This window comes from Spermophilus citellus, assembly GCF_964194105.1.
Source record: "Spermophilus citellus genome assembly, chromosome: 4".
Lineage (NCBI taxonomy): Eukaryota > Metazoa > Chordata > Mammalia > Rodentia > Sciuridae > Spermophilus > Spermophilus citellus.
In genome coordinates this window covers 212,980,285-213,005,009 of record NC_138185.1, presented here as the reverse complement: position 1 = coordinate 213,005,009, position 24,725 = coordinate 212,980,285, and the positions used below count along the sequence as shown (strand labels likewise).

The window sequence follows — 24,725 nt, the reverse complement described above, 5'->3', positions numbered from 1 at the left end:
ATGGTGTTTTGTTGTCTGAGGATGATATTTAAGTCTGGCCAACAGTCAATAAATAAATGAGAAGCTTTTTAAAAATAACTAGGGTAGTAGCTGTATATCTCCTTCCTGCAAAATACTTGGCACTTCTGTATTAATGCTTTTGTATCTTAATTTCCTTTGCAGAGTATTGGGAAAGGGTCGTTATGGTGCATAGACCCAGAGTATAGACAAAATCTAATTCAGGCTTTGAAAAAGACACCTTACCACCCACCTCCCACCTCTCCTCAGGCATATCAAAGGTAAGCAATACCTTTTTTCTTTTGGGGGGATCTACTGAAGTTGCTTTATTTTGGCAAAGGCAGGCACTGCAGCTAATTTCATAGGCTGCGTGAGGTTTCAAAAATAACTGCAGATAAATGAGAAAGAAATGAAATATTATTAGTAGGCATATCCATTGTTGTATTTCCTGCAAACCTTACCGCTTCTGCTCCTCCCAAGGAACAGTGTTTCCAGAAGGCTTCATGGTGGTAAAATATTGTCTTCCTGAGTAGAAATATTTACAAAGAAAAGCTGACAGCTTTCATATCTCTGGGTGTCACGTTTTGTTGGGATAAACATACAGGAATGAGTCAGGCGAGCAATGCCATCTTCGCCTGCCCTGAGCAGTGTCTGCTGGCCTTGTGAGAAGGCTCGCTGGGTTGTTGTCTTTCCTGGTCTCCATGTAGACGGTGCTCCTAAGTGATGGGTTTGTTGTGGTTACTTGGTGTTTGCTTCTTCAGGAACTGCAGGGGACAATGGAGACCTCTGCTCTCCTCACTCCCATGTGTTGGGAGGTTGAGGTCATGAGTGCCATTTTTACTAATATATAATCAGAGTGAAGGGTTCAGTAGATTGTCATTTTTTTTGGAAAAAGCATGTTAACGTTAGATTCAAAGAAAGAGACATATGACATGAAACAGCATTTTAAAGTGGATTTTATCTACACATGGTGCTTGGGTCCTAAGTGCATCCCTCAATATTTCAAAATTATGTTAGAAATGTATGTATAGAAATGTTTTTGTGGCAGCTACCCTAGTCAAGAGAACTTGTCCTTGGACTACACGTTTATGTTAACTGGGAGTGGCATGGTGTCAAGAGATTTCTGGAGTTTTATAGTCCCCTTCTCACAGATGCTTCTCCTGGTCTGATGCTGGTTCTGCAGGAGGCAGCACAAAGTGATCCTCCAAAATGGCATTAATGAAGTTCTTGTGCCTCTCAGCCGAGAAGCATTCCATCACAGGCCCTAGACAATCAGTCTTCAGCAAGAGACGGGGAGGAACAGCTGGGCTCTCTGAGAAGACTGCTGTATGTCTGCGTTTGCTAGGCGATTAGCGTGATGGTAGCTATAGCAACTGGAGTGTCTCCATAGTAACGCGTAGCCGAGACAGGTGCAGTTGCATCACAAGGCTGTTTGTTGCCTGGCAAAAGGACAGGCCATTAGTACTTAGATATACGCTGTTGCCTTAGAAACAAATAATCCTACATAGCAACTACAGTTGGTTTGCAAGGTTTAAAAAAAAAAAAGGTTGTAGCAGCTTTTGTCTGTGTTCATAAAAATCAGGGGAAGCATACTTTATTCAGAATGACAACTTGAGGTCATATAGCTGTAGGAGATAAAATGGGATTTTCCAAAGCAGCCCAGCTGACATTGTAGAAATGTCCAGAAGGACAGAGCCATATGCTTGGTTTTCTCCTTGTGGCTGTAGCCACTCCTGAAATGGAAGGGAACTGGGACTGGAGTGGAAAATTGCTAATGTTTGGGGTTGTTGGGGGAGAGGACCCTGATTATTGAAGTATTTCCTGGATTCTGGATTTGCATGTTCCTTTGTCATTCTGTGCCCCCTCCCCGCCAACACACACACATTCCAAATGGCAGGGAATACACTTCACTTACCTCTCCAGTTTTGCCTCAGAAGTATTTCGTATCCCTTTGCTTCTAGGAAGTTAAGAACATGAGTGTTATTCACTAGGTCATATCGTTGGTTCATTTAGGTCAGTATTTTGTTGCCAAATGTGACCCCAAGGGAAACGCAGTAATTATTTAATAATTTGAGGGATTATAGTGGAGCTCTGAGGCTTGCAGGAGGAATGTGTACTCAGCCAGGAGGCTTTCTGAGCTGGCCTCAGCCTAACGACTTCATTTTGATTTTTAATATAGGCATAAAAATACAGACAAAGCAGGGTTTTTATGGGGAAAATAATTTCCAAACAAATACTTCGGGTCCTGTTCTATCATCTGCGGTTCTTTTCTCCCAGTTGAATGAGGGGGAAAGCGTTTCTACCACGTACCCATGCAGGTGCTTAGATTTCACCTCCGTCAAGGTCGCTGAGTGTGGGGTGAGATGACAGGTCAGCTTCTAGCTTGCTTCTTCCATGCCTTGACTCTGAGAGCCCTCGCTGCGTCTTCCCTGGAGACCCTCATGCCTTCCTCTGAGAGCCTGGGGTTTGCTTCCAGAGTCTCTCATCTGTGAAATCGTACTAAAGCTACCAAACACTAGATGATGGTCTGCTATTCCTATGGCTCACAGTGATGTGGTCTTCAACTCAACTCTAAGCCACCAGGCTACTTGTTGGCATGACTTTAGGAAGACGGGAGTGGAACAAGGTGAGTCATTGAACTGCGACCAAAACTTGCTGAATTGGCATGATCTGGCCAGGTCCACTGTGATGCTGGGAATCACCTGTTGCCATGAAGGTCACCAGGGAAGGATTTGGCTTCTGTGGATCTGTACTTTGAATGCTGGAGAAGGTGGTGATTAACCAGATGGGCAGTTATTGCTAGTACTTGCAGGTGTGCTTGGCAGGTAACGCTGAACTGAGCCGCAGGTGGCTGGAAGCTGTAGGGAAGATGAGGAATCTGGAAAGACAGCCCCAAACCTTGTTTGCATCCAAATATAAAGTCAAATAGTGCCACCCCCGGCTCGTGCCTCTGGGTTCTGGTGTGCCCTGTGAGATGTCTGCTGGGTGCTCCTTGACTCTTAATTTTTTATTCTCTTCCCTTTTTTTTTTTGGATACCAAAAAACAATTTGTGGATTGTTTTTTAATAGAAACGCAGAGAGCTCAGTAACATTAGCCATTGGATTAGTTTCCTTGGGCTGTCATAACAGAGTACCACAACCAAGTGACTCAAACTACAGCAATTTGTCACCTCATGGTTCTGGAGCCTAGAAGTCTGATGTGAAGGTGTCAGCAGAGTTGGTTCCTTCTGAAGCTCTGGGGAGAACCTGTTTGGTGCCTGCCCCTGGTTCCTGGTGGCTGCTGGCCATTTTGGCTTACGGAAGCATCCTGTTGTTCTTTGCCTTCTTCCTCATGGTGACATTCTCCCTGTGTGCTATCTGTCCCTAAATTGTTTCTTCTTAGAAGACACTGGTCATGTTAAATCAGGGGCCCATCTTATTCTAGGATGACCTATTTTAACTTCTCCAGTGACCCAGTTCCCAAATAAGGTCACATTCTGAGTACCCGAGACTAGGACTTTGATGTAAGAATTTTAATTCAATCCTTAGCTGCCTTTTCTTTTTTCTTTTTTTAAAATATTTATTTTTTAGTTGTAAGTGGACACAATATCTTTATTTTCATTTTTTAAAAAAATGTGGTGCTGAGGATCAAGCCCAGTGCCTTACGTGTGCTAGGCAAGCACTCTACCACTGAGCCACCACCCCAGCTCCTAGCTGCCTTTTCTTTAAAGAAGGCATTTTTTGGTCAAATGAAGAGAAGCAGAAAGTAAGAAAATGTTCAAAACACAAGATGAAGGGGATGCATCCAAAGGATGCAGGGGCCATCCTTAAATTGCTCCCATTAGTTCAACTGGGAAGATTGGAGCAATGAAATAAGTGACATCTTATTGCCTTATAACTGATATTGCAACTCAAGTATCTGTGAGCCCATGTTTATATAAATGAATAAATAAGAGAAGAGGCACATTTCCCACAGAGAATAATCTCAAATAATTTATGTGGCTGCTCTTCCATTTGAGGTGGGGCATAATTCCCCACTCTCTGAATGATGGCGCATAATGATTTCTTTGCAAAAAGTAGAATTTGGGAAGGGGTGGAAGGTAAGCTTACAGTGGGAAAACCTATCAACCACTACCTACCTATCAATGCTGACATCACAGTGATGGATATTGTTAGGTGTCTGTTTGATGTCACGAACTTAGCTCTTCACCTCTGGGTTAGTCAGCTTTCTGCTGCTGTGACAAATACCTGAGCTAAATCAAATCAAAAGAAAAGATTTATGTGGCTCATGGGTTTAAAGTTCTGTGTGCATGGTTGCTTGGCCTTGTCACTTTGAGCCTATGGCAGAAAGTATATCATGGCAGGAGCAAATGGTGAAGGAAGATACTTTAGCATCTGGGCCTTTGGAGTCAGATAGATGTGTCACCATTGTGCCACAGTGTCCTTAGCCTCTGGTTGTTTGGGGGACACTTTTAATCCAGATCATAACAGAGGTCTTCCTCCCCAAGACCCGTAACATTAGTCTCATCATGGGAAAACATGAAACAGTGGTTTTGTTGTGGGGGTGGGGTGGGGGTATTCTCCAAACAAAATAGCCAATTAGCATTCCTCAAATTTGTCATCCAAAACAAGGAATGTCTGAGAGACATTACAGACCAGAGGAGACCAAGGAGACGTAATGGCTCAGTGTAGAAAATGATCCTGGATGGGATCCTGGAACAGAAAAAGGGCATTAGAGAAAAAGTAGTAAAATATGAATAAACTGTGAAATTTAGTTGTAAGTAATGTGTCAGTGTGGGTTCCATAGTTGTGACAGATGTCCCATCATGACATAAGACACTCACATTGTAGGAAACCAAAGGGAGGGTATACAGGAACTCCCGATGCTATCTTTGGAACTTTATTGGTTAAAACAAAACAGCTTCCAAAGCCCAGTTATATCAATTTTCAAATATCCAAATCTTTTTGGTGTAAAAGGAGTAAAATCGCTGCCTCACCGAGCAGTTGCCTCTTGCCTCTTGCCTGTGCCTGTCAACCTTACAGAACCCTGAGGACCTGCCCCTTGCACTCTTCAGTGTTCTCTGAGCCATGAATGTGGCTCGCTCTCTGGAGCCTCTGCTGGGTCACAGGGGGCGTCACCATAATTCAGGTGCCACAGTTTCTGGAACTTGAGTTTTGTGAAGTGGCACTCAGCTGTGCTTTGTAGGGTTCCCCCCCCCCCCCCCCCCCCCCCCCCCCGCTGAGCTCAGGGCACGAAGGCCAGATCAGCTTTGCCAGGGTCTGGCTTGTGAATCTCAGAATCTAGATCTGGAAAGAGGAGGGAGGATGTTAATTTTGGATGTTTTGCCTGCACCTCTTCAGAAAAGTCGGATGAGCTGTTCTAATATGTAGCACATAGCAATGCCCCTCCTTCCTAGATGTGGCGTATTTCATTAAAGGATAGTGTTTTAGTCAGCTTTTTTTTTTTTTTTTTTTTTTGCTGCTGTGACTAAAAGACTTGACCAGAACAATTTTAGAGGAGGAAAACTTTATTTGGGGGCTCACAGCTTCAGAGGTCTCAATCCACAGATAGCAGGCTCCATTCCTCAGGGCTTAAAGTGAGGCATCATGGTGCAAGAGAGTGGCAGGAAAGCAGAGAGAGACTCCACTCTCCAGATACAAATATATACCCCAAAGCCACACCCCCAGTGCCTCACCTCCTCCAGCAACACCTCACTAGCCTTTAACTAACACTCAGTAAATCCCATCAAGGGTTAATCAATTCACCGATTAGGTTAAGGCTATAACCCAATCATTTCTCCTTCAAACCTTCTTGCATTGTCTCGCATGAGCTTTTGGGAGTCATCATATCTAAACCATAACAATTGGCATATTTTTAAGGCTTTGGATAGATATTGCCAAATTGGCTTCTGATTTTATACTCTGTTCTAATGTACACTACCACCAACTTTTTAAGGAAATAATTCTTCTAACTTTTTCTCAGTGTCTGATGGTTAAATAAAAAGGTTGTTCCCCAGGGGTGATTTTTAACTGTTGGATTTTTTTTTTTTTTTTTTTTTTTGGTATTGGGGATTGAACCCAGGGTGCTCTACCACTGGATACATTTCTAGCCCTTTTCATTTTTTACTTCGAAACAGTGTCTCACGAAATTGCCCAGGCTGGCCTCTAACTTTCAATCCTCCTGCCTCAGCCTCTTGAGCAGCTGGGATTACCCCCAGGGTTAACTTCTATGATGTTGATACTTTATAATGGGGCATTTAAATATTACTAGATCAGTACTAATTTTAAATAATACTAGATAAGAGCTCTGTAAATAATAGATGCAGTCATAGTAACGTTTATGAAGACAGATTATTGTAAAAAATTGTATATATCTGTATTTTAGGTAATATTTTTACTGGCATAGGCACTAATTCAAAATCAATTGGCAGAAAAGTATTTTAATCCTCCCGCAGGGTTTTTTTGGTACTGGCAGTTGAACACATGTCAGGCAACCATTCTGCCACTGTGGACTTTTACTCCAACCCTTTACATCTTATTTGGTCCAGGGTCTCACTGAGTTTCCCAGGCTGTTCTCTAATTTGTGATCCTCCTGTCTCAGCCTCTTGAGTAGCTGGAATTACAGACGTGTGCCCCCACACCAAGCTGGGAAACAGGTTTTGTGATTCATGATACCACATGGTTTATAGAGAGTTTCCTGGATGATCAGTTTTCAGAGAGTAGAGATTCTCTGTTGTGAGTCTGACCAGTATAGCTTTGTAGGGTGGTTTTTGGTAGTTCCAGAGAAATCCTAGCACCTTGTCTGTGTGATGGATCTGCCACACTTGGGCTCTAATGAGGGATGGAAGGGGCCTTTCGTTTTCTGATGTGCCTTCTATTTCTTGTTAAAGCATCTTCACTCTTAAAATAATGGTCATGTTTTATATTTTGTTTGAATATATTATCGTTTAACATGTACAGGGGTCAAAAAATCTGCAAGATTTTGATGATCTGTATCTAAAGATTTTTTTGGATGACTTATTTTCTAAAATTTGCAAAAGCATTTCAAGAAAGTTTCTTTTGCTCTCACCTAAAACAAACAAACAAAAAATAAAAAAACAAACAACAAAAAAGGGAAAATCTCAGACATTTAAATAGTTGTTTAGCTTTTTATGGTTTTCTTTGTTTCTTCATAGTAATTTAATGAGCCCCCTGCCCCAAATACATTCATGATTTCCCAAAGGTTTTGGTCTTCTCCATGTTGAGGTTCTAACTGAAGATTGTCAATGTTTAGTGTTAACTCAGCAAAAGGTTTTGTTTTATCTTTCCTGTTGCCCAGTTCATATTCTTTGTCTTTATAATTTTTAAAAAATGCCTACATGGAGTAATATTGCTAGGGATGTAGAAATTGTTTAGAGTGGTCATTGCAGATTCAAGTTAAACCATCAGCAACCCCTCCACCCACCCTGCCCTCCTTTTTCGTGTTGGGGACTGAACCTGGGGACTGAACCCAGGGCCTTGTGCATGCTCATTCTTTAGCAGGTGCACAAGTTTTGACTGAAGGCATGGTAGTGGGGGGCTTGGGAAATGCTTGGGGAGGAGGTAGGTAAGGTACTGAGGTGTTTGGGGAACTCATCCTTTTAAACAATTAGAAGATTAGCAAATCCTTAAAATGTTAAGCTTGTTAACATAGCAGTGTTAATTCCTCCGCTCAAAATGCTGAATTTGCACACAGCAAGGAATAGCTTGTTCATGGCTTGGATAGGATCCCATAATTTTTTAATTTATAAGACATCTTTCATTCTGGTTATTCAGGGTATAGTGCATTTAGCAGTTGGCAGAAGAACTGCAAAACCACAATAAAATCAGTTCTAATTCACAGGGGAGGAGTTTAATTGTTAGATTATTGCATTATTTTATGTTTTAATTCAATCAAGCATAAAAAAGAACGAGAGGCTTTAGATTAGTTGTATCATTATTACACTTCCATTTACTTGTAAGCAACAGATCTGATGGAAATCATAAATTTGTTTTTGAATGCCCCTCGTATTCAACACACTTGTTTGTGTAAGTTTAACTTAAAAGGGTGGGGTATTATGTATTTGAAGGATTGTTAAAACTGGGTTTTTGCTTAGAGAATAGTAAATTTTAAAAAATCAATAAGAAGCTTCATTGTGGTGAGTTTGTAGATGGGTATGCTAAATTAACGGGTTTGAATAACAGGGTTGTCTAATAATAGTACTGCCAAATAACCCTTTTAATTTGTCAAAAAAATTGGAGGGGGCCCATAATAGAAAAGGATTCAATTATAGAGGGCACTCTTATTATTATTTTTTTTCAAAAACACAGTGCCCATTTATACTATTGACTGTACTTTAACTTTCATATCAAATCATATTATCTGTTGACTTCATTGTATCTTCAGAGTTGGTTTTATGGAATACTTTGAATCCCAGCATTCCCCTTCAGCGGGCTGTCCATTGTACATTTAATTCTCATTCAGTCCTACATTATTTTATTTAAGTAGAAAGCAGCCCCTCTGGACACTTAGGCACTAGGCGCATCTCACGAATATTGTGCTTCCTTCTCCACTCTGATTTTGTGTTCTCACTCTGAAAGGCTAATCCTGAAGCAGGTGGGCTGATTGTAGGTTTTACCCAGGTACTAAGTGGTACCGGTAGCCCAGGGAGCCCTGCAGAGTTGCTTTTTCATCTTTTGCTCTTGGGGTGCCCCTGCTCTCTCTGGTTGACACTTTAATAACAGAAGTGTTAGGGTCTCTTTAAGTCTCCTACTGATAAATTTTTGTTGATCTAACTCCTGAGATGATGGATAACAAAGAAGTTGCCTGTTTCTCATACCTCCTGGGAAGAAAGTTGAGGTGTTGATGGACCCAGTGGGGGTCTGGAATCTTTTCAGATTTGCTTAGTGTTTATTTGCTTCTCTGGGAGCCGGCTGAGGGCCTGGCAGATCCCTGGTCAGAGCCTTTTAGGCTTTTTTAGAAGGGGAGGGAAATACCTGCAAAGCCTCCCTGACCTGCATTCTGGAGAGTTGTCAAATCCCTCACCTTCCCAGGAGGGGAGAAATTGATCTCTGTGTTAGAAATATAAAAGAACTGGAGTGTGGGGGGGTGTAAAGCAGGAAATCAGTGAGAAGACGGGCAGCAGTTTCTTTGTTTTGCAGCAGTGTAAAAATGACAGATTTTTTTTTGAATCATAATAATAAATATAAATCTACCACTGTCAGGTCTGAGCCGCCCCTTATTGCCAGCTTCTGGTTACGTTAAATACTTCAGGATTTTATGGATTGAAAAAGAGGGGGATTAGAAGTAGAGCTGTAAATAGTTAGATGAGACTGTGGAACCCCTCATTCATGAAAGATATGAAAAAGGAAGGTAGAATGAAAAGATTAGTTTGCCGTGAATCAGCCGAGAGTTCTGTTGGTCAAATGGTATCAGAGGTTCATTAAGGATAGTGGGTGATGTGGTGAGTAGGCATTCCTACTCCACCCCACCCCCCATTTTTTGTTTGTTCTTTTTACATAACACAGGACAGTAGACTATATTTTGACATATTTTACTTACATGGAGTATAGTTTATTCTAATTAGGATCCCATTCTTGCGGTTGTGCATGATGTGGAGTTACACTAGTCATGTATTATATGAACATGGCAAAGTAATGTCTGATTATTTATTCTGCTATCCTTCCTATTCTCATCCCTCCCCTTCACTTCATTCACCTTTGTCTAATCCAGTGAGCTTAATCTCCCGCCCCCCCCCCCTTATTGTGATCTCTAATATACAACTGCATATTAGAGAGAACACTTGGCTACTGGTTTGGGGAATTGGCTTATTTCACTTCATGATAGTCTCCAGTTCCATCCATTTACCGGAAGATAGGCATTCCCACTTTCAGGGTGGATCAGACCTCTCCAGGCAGTTTCTGTCTAGATGGAAGGGGCACATGAAAGCCTAGGGCTGCCACAGGGGTCCTGTGTTATTGCTGCAGAAGGGGAAGGTGTAACCTCCTGGAAAAGAACACCTCCCCAAGGTAAGCATTGCAGCCCCGAGGGGTTTCCATCCAGGGTGGAAGTTACAGCCAGATTAGAAGGTCTCTGGCAGAACAGCATCTAACACTGTACCACACACACAGCAGAGGGGAGTGCTTGGGAGGAAGGATGATGCTGGATGCCAGCTACCTCTGGGGAAGCTAGTTGAAGCTAGACAGCCAGTGGAGTCTAACCATGGCTGAAGAATGGCAAGGTTTTCCCTTCGAGCCCTTGAGACGTGCAGAGTCTAGCCGCCAGTGGAATCACTCCCATGGCATGGCGTTGGCCATTTTCCCAGCCCACTGTGCAAGGTGGAAACCAAACATGAAGGGCTTGGTGGCTCCAAAGTGAGAGGTCGCATCTTCTCTGGATGTTAAGGGACTAAGTTGGTTGCTCGTGATTTATGCCTACCATTCCCAATTTAGTGACACTTCTTTGCGTTTCCTTCCTTGTGAATAAAATGATCACTGCAGTGTTTTGCCAAGCAGAAGATCATTTCCAAAAGCTGTCCATCAACTCACGCAGACCTCCTCCTGTTGTTTACCTCCTGAATGATTGAGGAGAGCACCCACCCTTTGTGTAAGCCTGCTGTGTGGAGCCAAGCTGGTGTCCTTGTCCTGCAGAGTCACATGGTTTTGGCTGGAGTCTGTGGTCACATTCTTAACCTTTTGTATGCCAAGTCCTCTTTATCAGGCCATCTCTGAGACTCTGCCATGTGTGTGAAAGGTGCGGAAATAGCGTGGGAAGCATCAGAAATTCCATACTCATCATTAACTTTTGCTCATTTTAAAGTCATCTGGATAAAACATCCCTAAACCATTAGACATATTTTGAATCCTTATCTTTGAGATCAGGTTGCTTAATCACACTAGTCCAGGTTGAGACATGTGCACTGTTGTTGACTTGCCAGTGGAAAGTTTTGGTTGAAGCCTGTTTACTGGCTCCCTGTTCTACCCATGTCTCTCTAACGAACTTGGTGGGAGGAACTTGGTGGCTCCCACCCCAGCACACACACTGTTTGGCAAAAGTAAAAGTAAATGGGAAAAAAAACACCTCCTTCTCCTCTTCTTCTTTCCCCCACCTCCCTGCCTCCTTTGCCATTCCTTCCTCTCCTCCCTCTTCTCTACCCCTCTTCCCCCTCCAAATTATGGACCTTTATTTTACATTTTTTTTTTTTTTTTGTACTGTGGATTTAACTCAGGGGCGCTTGACCATGGAGCCACATCCCCAGCCCTTCTTACCATTTTATTTTTGAGGCAGTCTCTTGCTAAGTCATTGAGGCTGGCCTCCAACTTGAGATCCTTCCTTTCTCAGCCTCTCCATTTGTTGGGTTCACAGGTGTGTGCCACCACACCTGGCCTAGAGAGATTTTGAGTGATAGGTATATGGAGAGCTGAGTTCCTGATCTTAGGTTTCTTTTAAGGTAGAAATGTTTTGCCGCCTTCCTTTCTACTTTTGGAGAAATCGAGGCACAGGTTCTGGCCAGGCCTGGGAGTTCATCTGGACCACCTTCCCCCTGCCTGGCCTTGGTGTGGAGCAGGACCCCGTTGGTCCTGCAGATGAAGCAGGGGCTGTGACCTTCCCTGGAGGAAGGAGGCCAGTGGGGGAAACAGCAAGGACACAGGAAAAAGAAAAAGATCTTCCGAGCTGTCAAGCCTGAGGCAGACCTGCACCTGTCTCCAGTGAACTTGGTGGCCTTGGCAAGGCCTCTCCCCGCTGCACATGATGGCGCATCACCTGAGAACCACATACCTGCAGTGGTACAGCCTGGGACTAGAGGGTCTCCTGGATGCCTCCCCGCTCCTACAGGCCACCACCATCACGCCAGGCCCAGAGCAAATCTCAGAAAGAGGCTTTCCACTTAGATCCCTGCCTGCCATTCCCTAGCTATGCGACCTTGGGCAAATGACCTCAGCTCTCTGAGCCTCCATTCTGTCATTCTTGTTGTGATATAGGAATACCTGCCTCAAAGGAGGGTGGTAGGGATTAAATTAAGTGAAATGATGTAAAATGCCCATTTCTTGTTTCTGGCCCATAGAAAATCAGTGAATGTAGTTGGGTGCAGTGGCACACTCCTGTCATCCTAGCGGCTCGGGAGGCTGAGGCAGGAGGATCACGAGTTTTAAGCCAGCCTCAGCAAGATGCTGAGCAACTTAGTGATTCTCTGGTTTTAAATAAAATACGAAAAAAGGTTGGGATGTTGCTTAGTGGTCGAGTGACCCTGAGTTCAATCCCAGTAACCCCCCCCCCAAAAAAAAAAAAAAAGAAGAAGAAGGAAAATCAATGAGTGTGATTTCTCCTTCCTCCTCATCACCAGACTCTGTTTTGACAATTGCGTAAGTCTTGGCTCTGCCTGTGCAGCATACCAATTTGGTCCTTGGGTATATGGCTGTGCATCATAAAGTATGTTTCAGACTTATATTCTGTATTCTCTACTAGATTAGGATCTCTGAAGACCAGGCCCCTTTGCAAGCTCACTGCCTCTCTTGCTGGCCTTTAAACTCACTTTTGCATAGAGGTGGGCTTCTGGAGACATTGAACAGTGATTACTTTCAAACACCTAGTGCAGGTTATGAGAAGAGCATAAAGTATTTTCTTGGAGTTGTGAGGGATGCTGGGAGTAATTGGCAACTCTCTTCCCCTTTCCAGCCACAGACAAGCCCAGGGTGTTTGTGGGTAGAGGAGGGATAAGGCCAGCTCCGTGTCCCTTTCCTCTGAAGATAATGTAGTGATTCCATCTCTTTTCTGCATCTGTCAGCCAGGGCCCTGCTGTGCCCCTGGGTGTCCATGAAGCCTGACTCTTTGGACCTGGTCATTCTTGAAGCCTAAGAGACCCACTAGGCTGCCCTGGGATGGAAAGGTTGTAGATTCCAGGCAGTTGACTCCAAGGGCACCAGATACTGTCAGAGGACTGAACATTTTGCAGCTGCTATAGAAAATGCAAATGTGCTTCAGGTGAAGCGGGCCAGGAGCGCTCCTGCTTTGTCTCCTTCCCTGCTCCTTTGAAAATCAGCCTCCCTCTGCTCTCTGTCTGTGACTGGGAAATAGGCACTTGAAAGGTGAGGGACTGGAGCTCCCCTCCCCAAGTCATAATGGGAAAGTTTTCACCACAGGCCAGCAAAACAGTCAATTGTGTGCTTTCTCTACCAGATACATAATCCCGGCTTAAATCTCTTGGCAGTAACTCATTAGTTTCTTTCCCCTACATTCTTTTCTTCTTTGATGAGAACAAAGCCGGCTCCTCCCTGCTCCCAATCTTAGTTTTCTCTCCCAGGGACTCTTGCCATAGTTCTTTCATCCCCTAGGAAGAAAGCCCCCCAGATGTGGCCCTTCCTACCTGCTAACACAGAAGATCTCCTTTCTTTGGACTTCAAAAATGTGCTCAGAATTTGCACATCTGTGGTGCAACAGACCTGGGTTCTGCTTCAGGGCTCCTGGCCAGGTCCCCCTCCTGGCTACCTGATGACCCCTGGCTTGCACAGCCATGCTCCCAGCTCTTTAATGGAGTCTTCTAGAGAAAGGAAGGTTGGACATATGGTAACGCCAATGGAATTTTATTCTTATTAAAGCCCTTTGAAGTTCCCTCTTTCTGACACCGCCCCCTCTTGCCCTCATCTCTTAGATGTGGCATGTTCTGTCATCAGGGTTGTTGAAGTCAAAGTTATAAGAAAACCAACTAAATTTCTCTAATACAACTCTTTGATGTCAAGTAAAACAAAAATCTATTCCTACCCGATATTCTAGACTTCTAAGAAATGAACTGTGAAAGTAAGCTCTTTAGCACTAGAGGATTGTTTAAGGCTTTTAAATTTATTTCCTGCTGCCTGCTTTGGATCTGCATTTGGGATGGGAGGCAGCTAAGCATTTCTTGAATGCCTACTATGTGCCAGGCTTAATATAACAGATGTCATCTGTGCAGTCCTTCATAATTCATCTAAGAATCGGATGAGAGAGGCCTTACTGCTGTCTCATGTTTGTGAGAATGGAGACTAACGGAGGTAATCACATGCCTGCATATGGCTGAGCTGCTGGGACCCAAGCCAGATGTCACTGTTGTCACTCCAGAGCCCAAATGCTTCCCACTCTAAATTGCCATCTCGCGGTCACTGTCTTTTATGGAGACCTTCTCTGGTATCTAAGAGTTGAAGAGTGAAGTCTTGGGAAGGAGGAAGAACATATCACTTTAAAAAAGGCAAGTTAGGTTTTGTAGCATTGTGGGGATGGGAGGCAAAGATTGGGAACTGGGGGTGGAGAACATGGGGCAAAAGCCATTGGAGGGGGCCACGGGAGGCAGGGTGGGGGGAGGTAGGGGCAGAGAGGGCCCGAGATGGAGGAGCTGCTGAGGGAGGTTGAGTGGGGGGATGGGAGCCAAGAAGGACCAGGGTGTGTGTGCGTGCAAGGATCACTTCTTCTTTTTTTTTTTTTTTTTTTTTAAAGAGAGATTGAGAGAGGGGAGAGAGAGAGAGAGAGAGAGAGAGAATTTTTTTTTTTAATATTTATTTTTTAGTTCTCCGCGGACACAACATCTTTGTTGGTATGTGGTGCTGAGGATCGAACTCAGATCGCACGCATGCCAGGCGAGCGCGCTACCGCTTGAGCCACATCCCCAGCCCCAGATCACTTCTATTTTAGAGTATAAAAGTAAAGGTGGGAGCTGGGGTTGTGGCTCAGTGGTGACACGCTTGCCGAGCACGCATGAGGCACTGAGTTCGAACCCCAGCACCGCATTGAAAATAAACAAATAAAATAAAGGTATTGGGTCCATCTCCATCTAAAAAAAAATTATTAAAAAAAAAAGTAAAGGTGGGGTCAGCAGTAATGTCATAATATTTTCTTAAACTGGTGATTCAAATTTTATGATTTGGGGGATTATTCATATGGACGGTTTAATAAGGAAAAAGTTCAGAGTTCATGGTATTAAAATGCTTCCTTGCCCATGAATTCTACAATTAGAGTTAATCAGGGTTTTGTTTTGTTTTTTCCTCTTAAATACTCGGTCATCCATGGCAATGAGTATTCATACTTCAATTATATAATTTCTTACATGTAATTTAGAAAAATGGGTTTTTAGGGAGAACTGACCATGAGCTAACCACCTTTGGGCTTGAGTGTGTTTTCTTTTTAAATCATTGTGATTAAGGTAATATATTTTCTTTTTCTTTCTCTATCTGGTTTTTTTTTTTTTTTTTTTTTCGGTACTAGGGATTGAACTCAGGGGCACTTGACCACTGAGCCACATCCCCAGCCCTATTTTGTATTTTATTTAGAGACAGGATCTCACTGAATTGCTTAGTGCCTTGCCGTTGCTGAGGCTGGCTTTGAACTTGTGATCCTCCTGCCTCAGCCGGCGTGTGCCACTGCGATTGGTGCAATATTAAAAAAAAAAAAAAAATTCCAAGCATTAGCCCAAATCTCCAATATTGTACATTGTGAAGTACAAATGAATTAATGGAATTAGCACCCTTTCTTTGACATTGAAGTCACAGAATGGATTAAAGACACAAAGTTAATTTTATTTGTCAAGGAATGAGCAATGAAGATTCTTCTGGAACTACTTGTCTGATTTTGGTTAACCCAAATATATAAAAATTAGGCTCAAAATAACCATCAGAATAGTGCTTTGAAATCACCTATTTGCTAAGGTAAGGCTTGGATTGCAGGTAAACTCTGCTGGTCATTTTGGTTTGTATTTGCCAAGCTGAATGAGCCACGTGGGTGGCAGAATGCAGCACATGAGAATGTTTTCAGTAATCTAAACAAGTGTAGGGTTGATACTAAATTTGGAAGAGTTGACTGAAACTAATGTGCTGGACCATTGGGCCATTTTGCAATTGGTCTGGGAGTTTTTTTCTTTTTCCTTGGCTTTCCATCTCCCCAGCTTTAGTGAAGTGTAGTTGAAAAATAAAAATTTTATCTACTGGAGGTGCCCAATCTGACGTTTGAAATGATGACCGCAGTCCAGGTACCACATACCCGTCATCTCACAGTCAACTTTTCGTTTGTAGTGAATACTTAAGATTCACTTTCAGCAAATTTCCAAGCCTATAATATATTGATCAGCACATGATATTGATGATGATGGTGATGATGATTGTTTTTAAACAGTGTTGCGATCAAGCCCAGTGCCTCTCACATTCCGGGCTGCACCTCTGAGCTGCTCCCCAGCCATGTTATTAGCCACAATTACTGTGTTGTACATTAGGTCTCCAGACTTTGTGGACGGTGTTGTCACTGCAAGTTATACATTTGACCAGTGTCTGCCCATTTTCCTTACCCCTTGATCCTTGCTAACCACTATTCTGGTTTGTTTCTGTGAGTTCAACTTAATCCTGATTCACATGTAATACATGTAGTATATGCGTTTCTGGGCCTGGTTTATTTCACTTAGCGTAATGCCCTCTGGGTTCATCCACGGTGTTGCACGTGTCAGGATTTCCTTCCTTGGTAAGGCTTCTTTACCCAGGCACCTGTGGTGCACACTAAGGTTGTTTCCACGTCTTGGCGACTCTGTTATATTCCCAGTGCTGCAGTGAACTTGGGAGTGCAGGTGTCTCTTCCAGATAGGGATGTTGTTTGCTTTGGCTGTGTACCCATAGGTGGGCTCATGGCAGTTCCATTTTTAATTTTTAAGAAGCCTCCATATAATGGCTGTACTAATTTGTGTTTCCACCAATAATGTGTGAGGGTCTCCTTTTCTTTACATCCTGTACTACACTTGGTATTTTTATTAGTATTACTTTTGGGTAGGTACTGGGGATTGAACTCAAGGACACTCGGCCCGGCTGCTGAGCCACATCCCCAACCCTATTTTGTATTTTATTCAGAGACAGGGTTTCACTGAGTTGCTTAGCCCCTCACTTTTGCTGAGGCTGGCTTTGAACTTTGATACTCCCGCCTCAGCCTCCTGAGCTGCTGGGATTACAGGCATGTACCCGGCTACACTTGGTATTTTTTGACTTTTTGATACAAGCCATCCTAACAAGTATGAGAGGGTGTCTTATTGTGATTTTTTTTTTTAAATTTTAATATTTATTGTTTAGTTTTCAGCGGACACAACATCTTTGTTTGTATGTGGGGCTGAGGATCGAACCTGGGTTGCACGCATGCCAGGCGAGCGCGCTACCGATTGAGCCCCATCCCCATCCCCTCTTATTGTGATTTTGATTTGCATTTCCCTGATGATCATCACTATGTACAGCATATTTTCATGTATTTGTCGACCATTTCTGTGTCTTCTTTGGGAAAATATCCATTGAGGTCTGTTACCCATTTTCTATTATCATCATTGTTATTGACTATTGTTGTAGTTTTTATGTTTTAGATAGTTACTTCTTACTGGCGATAAGGTTTGCACATATTTTCTTCTGCTCTGTAGGTTGCCTTTTATTTCATAGATTGTTACCTTGATTCTGCAGAAACTTTTTAGTTTGACCTCCTCCTACTTGTTTATTTTTGCTCTTGTGGCCTGTGCTTTTGGTGTCCTATCCAAAAAAAAAAAAAAAAAGAAAAGAAAAAAAAAAGAAAAAAAAAAGAAAAAAAAGAAACAAAAGAAAAGAAACATTAAACAAAACAAAAAAACACTGCCAAGATCAACATCATGGAGCTTTCCCCCTATGCTTTCTTCTAGAAGTTTTAAGTCTTAAACATAAGTCTTTAATGCATTTTACTTGGGCTTTGTTTGGAAAATTGGATTTTAAGCAAAAATTTTAGATCAGTATAAAGGGACAAGGGTTGGGGAATCAGAGTCATATAAGAGCTTTTAAAAAATTCCGTGGAATGTCACTGGTGGGAGAGGCTCTATGTGGGGAAGGGGGTATTTGGGGACTCTGCACTTTTCATTTTGCTTTGAACCTAAAATTGTTTTCTTTTAAAAAGAAATATATTCTCTTAAAAAGTCATATTTAACTTCCTGACCTTGGAGAATTGGGTGCAGCATTTAAAGTCACTTCTATTGTGAGCCAGAGTTACTATGCAGGTGTTTTCCATACAGTATTGTGCATCAGAACCGTGCTGAGAATCACTGTCGTCCTTGTAGAATCCTGGACTTGAAAAGACCCACGCAGTTTAATGTTTCCCGAGTGGATCTTGGAGTACATGAGGGAGGCCCAGGAGATGTCAGGATTTTACTTTTGAGTCTGCATGAAATTTTCCATGGTCAATAAGTTTTGGGACTGAAGTTCATTAAAACTTCTTGGTAGTAAGATAATTCAGGTGTCTCCCACTCTGTTAAATAGACATGTTTTAAAAAGGTGGCAATTATCTCCATATCTGAAGAGACACCAATCTGGGAAAAACTGGCTTAAAATAAGGGTGCCTGAACTTGTGGGTTGCCACTCACAAGTGAGTGGTAAAATCAGTTTAGGGATGGCAACTAAACTCTTTTCTTTCTTTCTTTTTAATGAAAAATTGGAGTGTGGGATAGAAAATACCAGAATACACATAAAAGAGGGCAATAGTTGTTTTGTGAAACTTTAGTTTCAATTATGTATGTGTGCTTGTGTGAACTCATTCATAATGAAATGTCTATTTCTTGCTGGAGATGATAGCCAAAATTTTTTTTGGAGAACACTGGTCCAATTCACGTCCCCTTTACAAGTGAAGACACTGCATCTCCTGGGGGCTTAGGAATCACGCGGAGAGCTAGTGACAGAATCCCAGTCTGTTCTTCATTCTCCTCCTCCTATGCCGTACTCCTTGTTCTACTAAGAACATAAGTCACCCTGTTTAGAAAGCAACCCAGATGTCCATCCACAGGTCAATGGGTGAACAGAATGTGTACAAGGGAATATTATTCAGCCTTAGAAAGGAATGAACTTCTAACAGGTGCCGCGGCATGGATGAGGCCTGAGGATATTGTGAAATCAACCAGTCACAGAAAGACAGGTAGCATGTGATTCCGTTGGTGTCGGGTTCTTAGGACAGGCAGACTCAGATGGAGATGGCAGGCTACCATGGCGGCAGGGCAGGTGGGGGTGGGGAGTTCCTGTTTAATGGGTGCAGAGTTTCTGTTTGGAATGATGAAATGGTTCTGGCAATAGTGGTGGGGGTTGCCCAGTGGTGGGATTGCACTCAATCCTGCTGAACTGTACTTGGCAGAGCGCTTGTCGAGCATGTACGAGGCCGGGGTTCTATCCCCAGCACTGCAGAAAGGGGCCGTTTCATGCTATGTATATATTTTTGGACAAACCTTGTTTTCTGTTCTAACATACATTCAATCCCACTGTCCCACCCTTGGGTGCATCCAAGCCCAGGCACCGAGAATTCTTAGGCCAAGACAGGCTCCTTGCTCTGCGGAATCCCTGCAGTGCGGGCATGGTGGCACGCACCTATAATCCAGAGGCTGAGGCTGGAGGATCCAAAGTTAAAGACCAGACTGGGCAACTTAGTGAGACTCTGTTTCAAAGTAAAAAAAAAGATCTGAGGATTTAGATCAGTGGTAAGGTACTCCTGGTTCAATCCCCAGCTCTGTTTAAAAAAAAAAAAAAAAAAAAGAGGAATCCATGCGGCTGTGGGGCAGAGTGTGGTCTTGATTCTAGAATCTCTGGCTGGTGATCACCACTAGTATCTCCCAGATGATGCATTTCACCTCTGCGAGTGAGCTTAGCAAATGACCTTTTATGTGCTAATAGGTCTGATTTCCAGCTGCAGCATTTGAGTAAACCAACAATTTGCTTGTGGAAGCCTGAGCAGAAAGATATTTTATGGTTTTTCTCTATTTCACCCCTTTCATCAGTTACTTGGTCTTTAGCCCTAACCTGCAGACAAATAGCCTTTGCTCTCCTCTCCTGCATGCTCTCTGAAAATAGCAACCTAAGTGACATGCTTAAGACATCCCAAGTCAGTTCCAGCAATTCATGCCACCTGTGTTCTCTGCTCTTGCTTCACAGGTTTGGGTCTGAGAATCAGGTAAATCAGGGCAAATTGAAATGAGGGAGCTAAAGTCTTTTGAACTCCGCTAAATTTCTGCCATATAGAAGTTGCAGCAGCTGAGGTCCCCCATTGGCTTTGTTCGAGGATGCTGGAGATTTCTCACCACCAAACAGGCCAGGTGCCCTTTTGCTTCTGGCCCCTGCACCGATATTGACAAACTGGTCTGTACTTCCACCTACCCCGTCAGAATAGCTGCAGACTTCAAGTCAGCATTTGCAATAAAGGATACGTGGAGAACATGCCTCTAACTTGACCATGGAAAATATTTAACTGTGTTTACTGGGAGCTAAGGAAGTGCTTCAGAAGTAGTTGATTTTTATGTTACTCTGAAATTTGCTATGAGCAAGGGGGAAGCGGGATAGCTTCTAGAACCTTCCTGAGTTGAGTCACTACATCAAGACCTTGAGACTTCTGGCACAACCAGGTCAGCTTTAGGCCTATTCCAGGGTTTTTTCACCTTAGCACTGTTGGTATTGGGGGCCAGATAATTCTTCATGGTGGAGGGCCATCCTGTGCATTGTAAAACATTCAGAAACATCTCTCATCTTCACTAACAGATGCCAGGTGGTGCCCCCTCCAAGTTGTGGTGATCATTATGTCTGCAGACACTGTCGTATGTCCCCTGGGAAACAAAGTGGCCTCTGTTGAGAACCACTGACAAAACCCTTATTTTTTCTATTGTGTTCTGAGTTTTATGTGTCAAGGAGCATGTCTGTTGTTATTCTGGAAAAAACAATGGGAACAGGCTTGGAGTTTGTTTTTGTTTTGATTCCTACTTTTTTTTTTTTAGTACAAAACTCAAATCTTTTAAGGTGTGTAAACTGTTATAGATTGGGAGGAAATTAATTCTTAGTATCGGTGTTAGAACAAATCTATCACCCACATAATAGACCTGCTCTGTGACAGGCGCTGGGCTGTGTCTCAGGCCACGTGATCTCTGGTGTGGTCTTTCTACTGGAGAATCACCAGGGAGCAGGTCTGCAGCCTGTCTTATTTTTTCCTGTTTTGCTGCTTCTGGGTGGTCTTGTGGGTACTGTGTGGTTCTAACCTGAGCAGGAGAAGGTAAGCTGATACAGCAGAAGCCTTGTGTGGGGCCATCCTCTTCCCCTGCCTGTGCCAGCACATGGCTTCTGGATGTGGGCAAGTATTTAACTCCTTGTCTCTTAAATGGAGGGTGACACCTGCCCTGCCATCTTATTAAGTGACTAGAGTCATCTTTCCAGTTCACCTCCTGTCTTGGTATGCAGTGTCATTTGAGATCACACAAATTTTTTTGTGGTTTAATGACATAGTCCAGAGCCTCAGATGCATTCCCAAGTGCCATCTTTCCAAAAGCAGAAGTACCTGCCCACCGGCTTCTCATTGGCTGGGCCAGCTGCACTGTTAGTCCACTTATTCAGTACTGCTGGAGCTCCAGGGTGCCATGCTATGTGCGGGTGACTTGAGGTAGCCGCAGACCAGACTGGCCATCAACGTGTGCACTCCAGTTAGAAGGGTGGGCTTAAAAACAAATCTAATGTAATTGAAGATTTGTTTCCTATCACCTATATAAAAGGCTGTAGTTGAACCTTCCTACCTAGTTTGCAGTTTGTCCCAAGTACAAAGGACTGAAAAGTGGTAGTGACAGTTTGGAAGGCATTCATGTGTGTTCTGGAACACTGTGCAGGGAATCTGAAACCAGGATTTTTTTTTATGTTGACACTGCCCCTGACTAGCTGGGTACCAACCCCAGAAAGCCCAAGGTGCCTCCTCTTCATGGACCTCATTTCTTTGGCAATAAAATGAGGTGGTTGGGTTAGATCATCTGTAAGGTCCCTTCTGACTCTGACAGTCTCTAATCTTTGAGAGCTAGGGAGCCTGGTGCTTTATCAGTGTTTATGAGGAGGACTTATTGTAAGTTTTAAAAATGGCCTCCCTGAGCACAGGTGCCTGGGAGGAGACTTGGACAATCGCAGTGAGATTGGAAGCCAGCAGCGCTTTGAGACCCCATCTGGGTAGGAGTGGTGGAGTCCACTTGTAATCCCAGCAACTCCAGAGGCTGAGGAAGGGGACTGCAAGTTTGAGACCAGCCTCAACAACTTAGTGTGAGACCTTGTCTCTCTCTCAAACACACACACACACACACACACACACACACACACAGCCTGGGTATTTGGCTCAGTGGTTAAGCACCCCTGGGTTCAATTGCTAGTTACAAAAAAAAAAAAAGAGAGAGAGAGAGAGAAGAAGAAGGGAGGGAGGGAGGGGAGAGAGAGAGAAGAAGAAGGGAGGGAGGGAGGGAGGGGGGAGAGAGAGAGAGAGAGAGAGAGAGAGAGAGAGAGAGAGAGAGAGAGAGACCGAGACCCCATCTTATGGGTAAACCAGTAGTCCGGAAAACTGAACATCTTTCCCTAAAACCCCACAAGAAGGATCTTGTCTGTAACAGCCCCATCAACTTCCAAGGGCTTCTTTCCACACTCTGTGGGGGCACAGGTCCTGTTTACTGTTACCTTTCTGTTCACCTCTGGAATTGTCTGAATTCTTTAGCTTGAGTTTTTCCCACCTGCTTCTAAGGCTGTAGGTTCTCTACTCTTCTACTTCATGCCATTTACTGTGGGTTAGAAAATGAGCTGAAGCTGTTGTTTGCACTAAAGAGTGATAAGAGGTTGCTGGTTATCTGCAGAGCCATAGAGCTTTTAGCCCTTTTGCAGCAATGGTTCTCTCCCCCCTGCCCCCCCCGAAAGCAGTGTTTGCTATTTCTGGCCATTATGTACACTAATATAAAAATTTAATTAGAGTCTTTCTTTTCAATTAATTATTACAGCCATGTTTGTTTGCTTTCTCAACAGAGTTTACATTATGGGAACAAGAGAGATCAATTTTCTATCACAGAATTCATTACTTTTGACTGAAGTCCAGCACGCCCGAGAGTGCACACCCGACTCTGGGTGACTTCCCGGGCAGCTGGAGGATTGCGGGTTGTGAAATGGACAAGTGTTCAAATAGCCTCTGAGTCCAAGAGGAGTTCTGATCATTGTCCTTCTCAGAGTAGCACATGCAGCAAAGCTAAAATTCTGTGCAACCTCTGAGACTGAAAATATACGTGCGTTGTCTTCATTCCTCATAATGTGATTTTTTTTAAAAAGTATCCCGAGAGTCGAAATTGGGTGTAGGATGACTAAAGATTTCTGCATTAGGAAGGTTATTTTCTTTGATAATAGCACCTGTTAAAAAAAAAAAAAAGGTGTGAACGTGAGAACAGGGATATTTTATTTATCTTTAGGGCCCCCAAATTGCCCTTGGTGGCGGTTCAGTAAATATTTGTTGAATGAGAATGCATGCAATAAATAGCTAGTTTTGCTTTTTATCATTGGTAAAAGCATTTTCTGGACTCTGTGCTTGTGCCTCTAATAAGTCTCCATGATTAACGTCTGGTTAGGGCTGTTTTCAGGGTTGGGAGATGTAGCACACCTTTGGACCAGAGCCGCAGCAACCGTATATTACTAAGCAGGGCAGGGGTTGGGCACAGTCCCTCAGAGTAGTCCACACAGCTTGGAAGCCACACATACCTCGTACAAGCCACCAGCGGCTGTCACTAGCTCTGTGATGTTGGGGCATGTGGCATCACCTCTCGTGTTCTCTGTCATAAGCTAACACTGGGCCCTTTATACCTAAACCCTGGGAGAGGATGTGTAACGTGTTGTATATGGAGATAATTCTGTGTGTCCCTTGACAATTCCTTTATCTTCTAGAGATGTGTTCCTTTTGTAAAGAGGGTGAGTATGCACCCTCCTCTGTATTGAACTGTTTGCCTCTTAGTCTTGCATAAACTGGAAGGAGGGAGAAAGCCCTCAAGCAGCCTGGGTCCCTTAGGGAGCTCTATATGGTGCACAGTGAGAAGATAAACCTGAGTTCAGGAGGGACTCCCTGCAGCTGCTGGAGGTGGTATGCCTGTGCACACGTGTTTGGGTGGGAATGTCCTGTGTCGGCACTGTCCAGGACATAGCCACTAGTCTGTGGTGATAAGCCCCTGAGATGTGGCCAGGGTGACTAAGGCACTGAACATTTTTTTTTTTCCTTATACTAGATACTAGGGATTGGGCTCAGGTGCATTTTGCTGCTGAGCCATATCCTCGGCCCTTTTTATTTTTTAATTAATTAATTTTTAAATTAACCTGTCTCCTTAAGTTGCCCAAGCTGGCCTCAAACTTGTGATCCTCCTGCCTCAGCTTTCTGAATAGCTGGGATTACAGGGGTGTGCTATTGTACCTGACAACACTGAACTTTTTTTTTTTTTTTTAAGAGAGAGTGAGAGAGGAGAGAGAGAGAGAGAGAGAGGAGAGATAATTTTTATTTTATTTATTTATTTTTATATGGTGCCAGAGATTGAACCCAGTGCCTCATGCATGCTAGGCAAGTGCTCTACCACTGAGCCACAACCCCGACCCCGAGAGAGAATTTTTAATATTTATTTTTAGTTCTCGGCAGACACAACATCTTTGTTGGTATGTGGTGCTGAGGATCGAACCCGGGCCACACGCATGCCAGGCGAGCGCGCTACCGCTTGAGCCACATCCCCAGCCCCAACACTGAACTTTTAATTTCCTTGAGTTTTAATGTAATCACATGTGGCCAGTCGTTGCTGCCTAGGACAGCGCTGTCCACCTCTTAGTTGTGGCACTTGCCGCCTGTTTCCTGGGAAGGTGGGAGAGATGCAGCACCCCAGCCATCTTCCCAGACCTCGTAGATCAGACCTGCTTTTCAGTAAGATCCCCAGGTGGTTCCTGTGTGCATGGAGTTGTGACCCCTGGCCTGC

At 43.5% G+C, this 24,725-nt stretch overlaps 1 protein-coding gene across 7 annotated transcripts in view; it reads left to right on the top strand.

Moving 5' to 3' along the window:
• Positions 1–24,725, top strand: part of FOXN3 (forkhead box N3) — a 382,952-nt gene that overhangs the window by 224,424 nt on the left and 133,803 nt on the right. For all 7 annotated transcript variants that reach the window (XM_081291238.1, XM_081291233.1, XM_081291234.1 and 4 more), the window contains one exon: positions 163–278. In XM_081291238.1, coding sequence (XP_081147364.1) covers positions 163–278 — 116 coding nt within the window. The remainder of the gene's footprint in view (positions 1–162; positions 279–24,725) is intronic.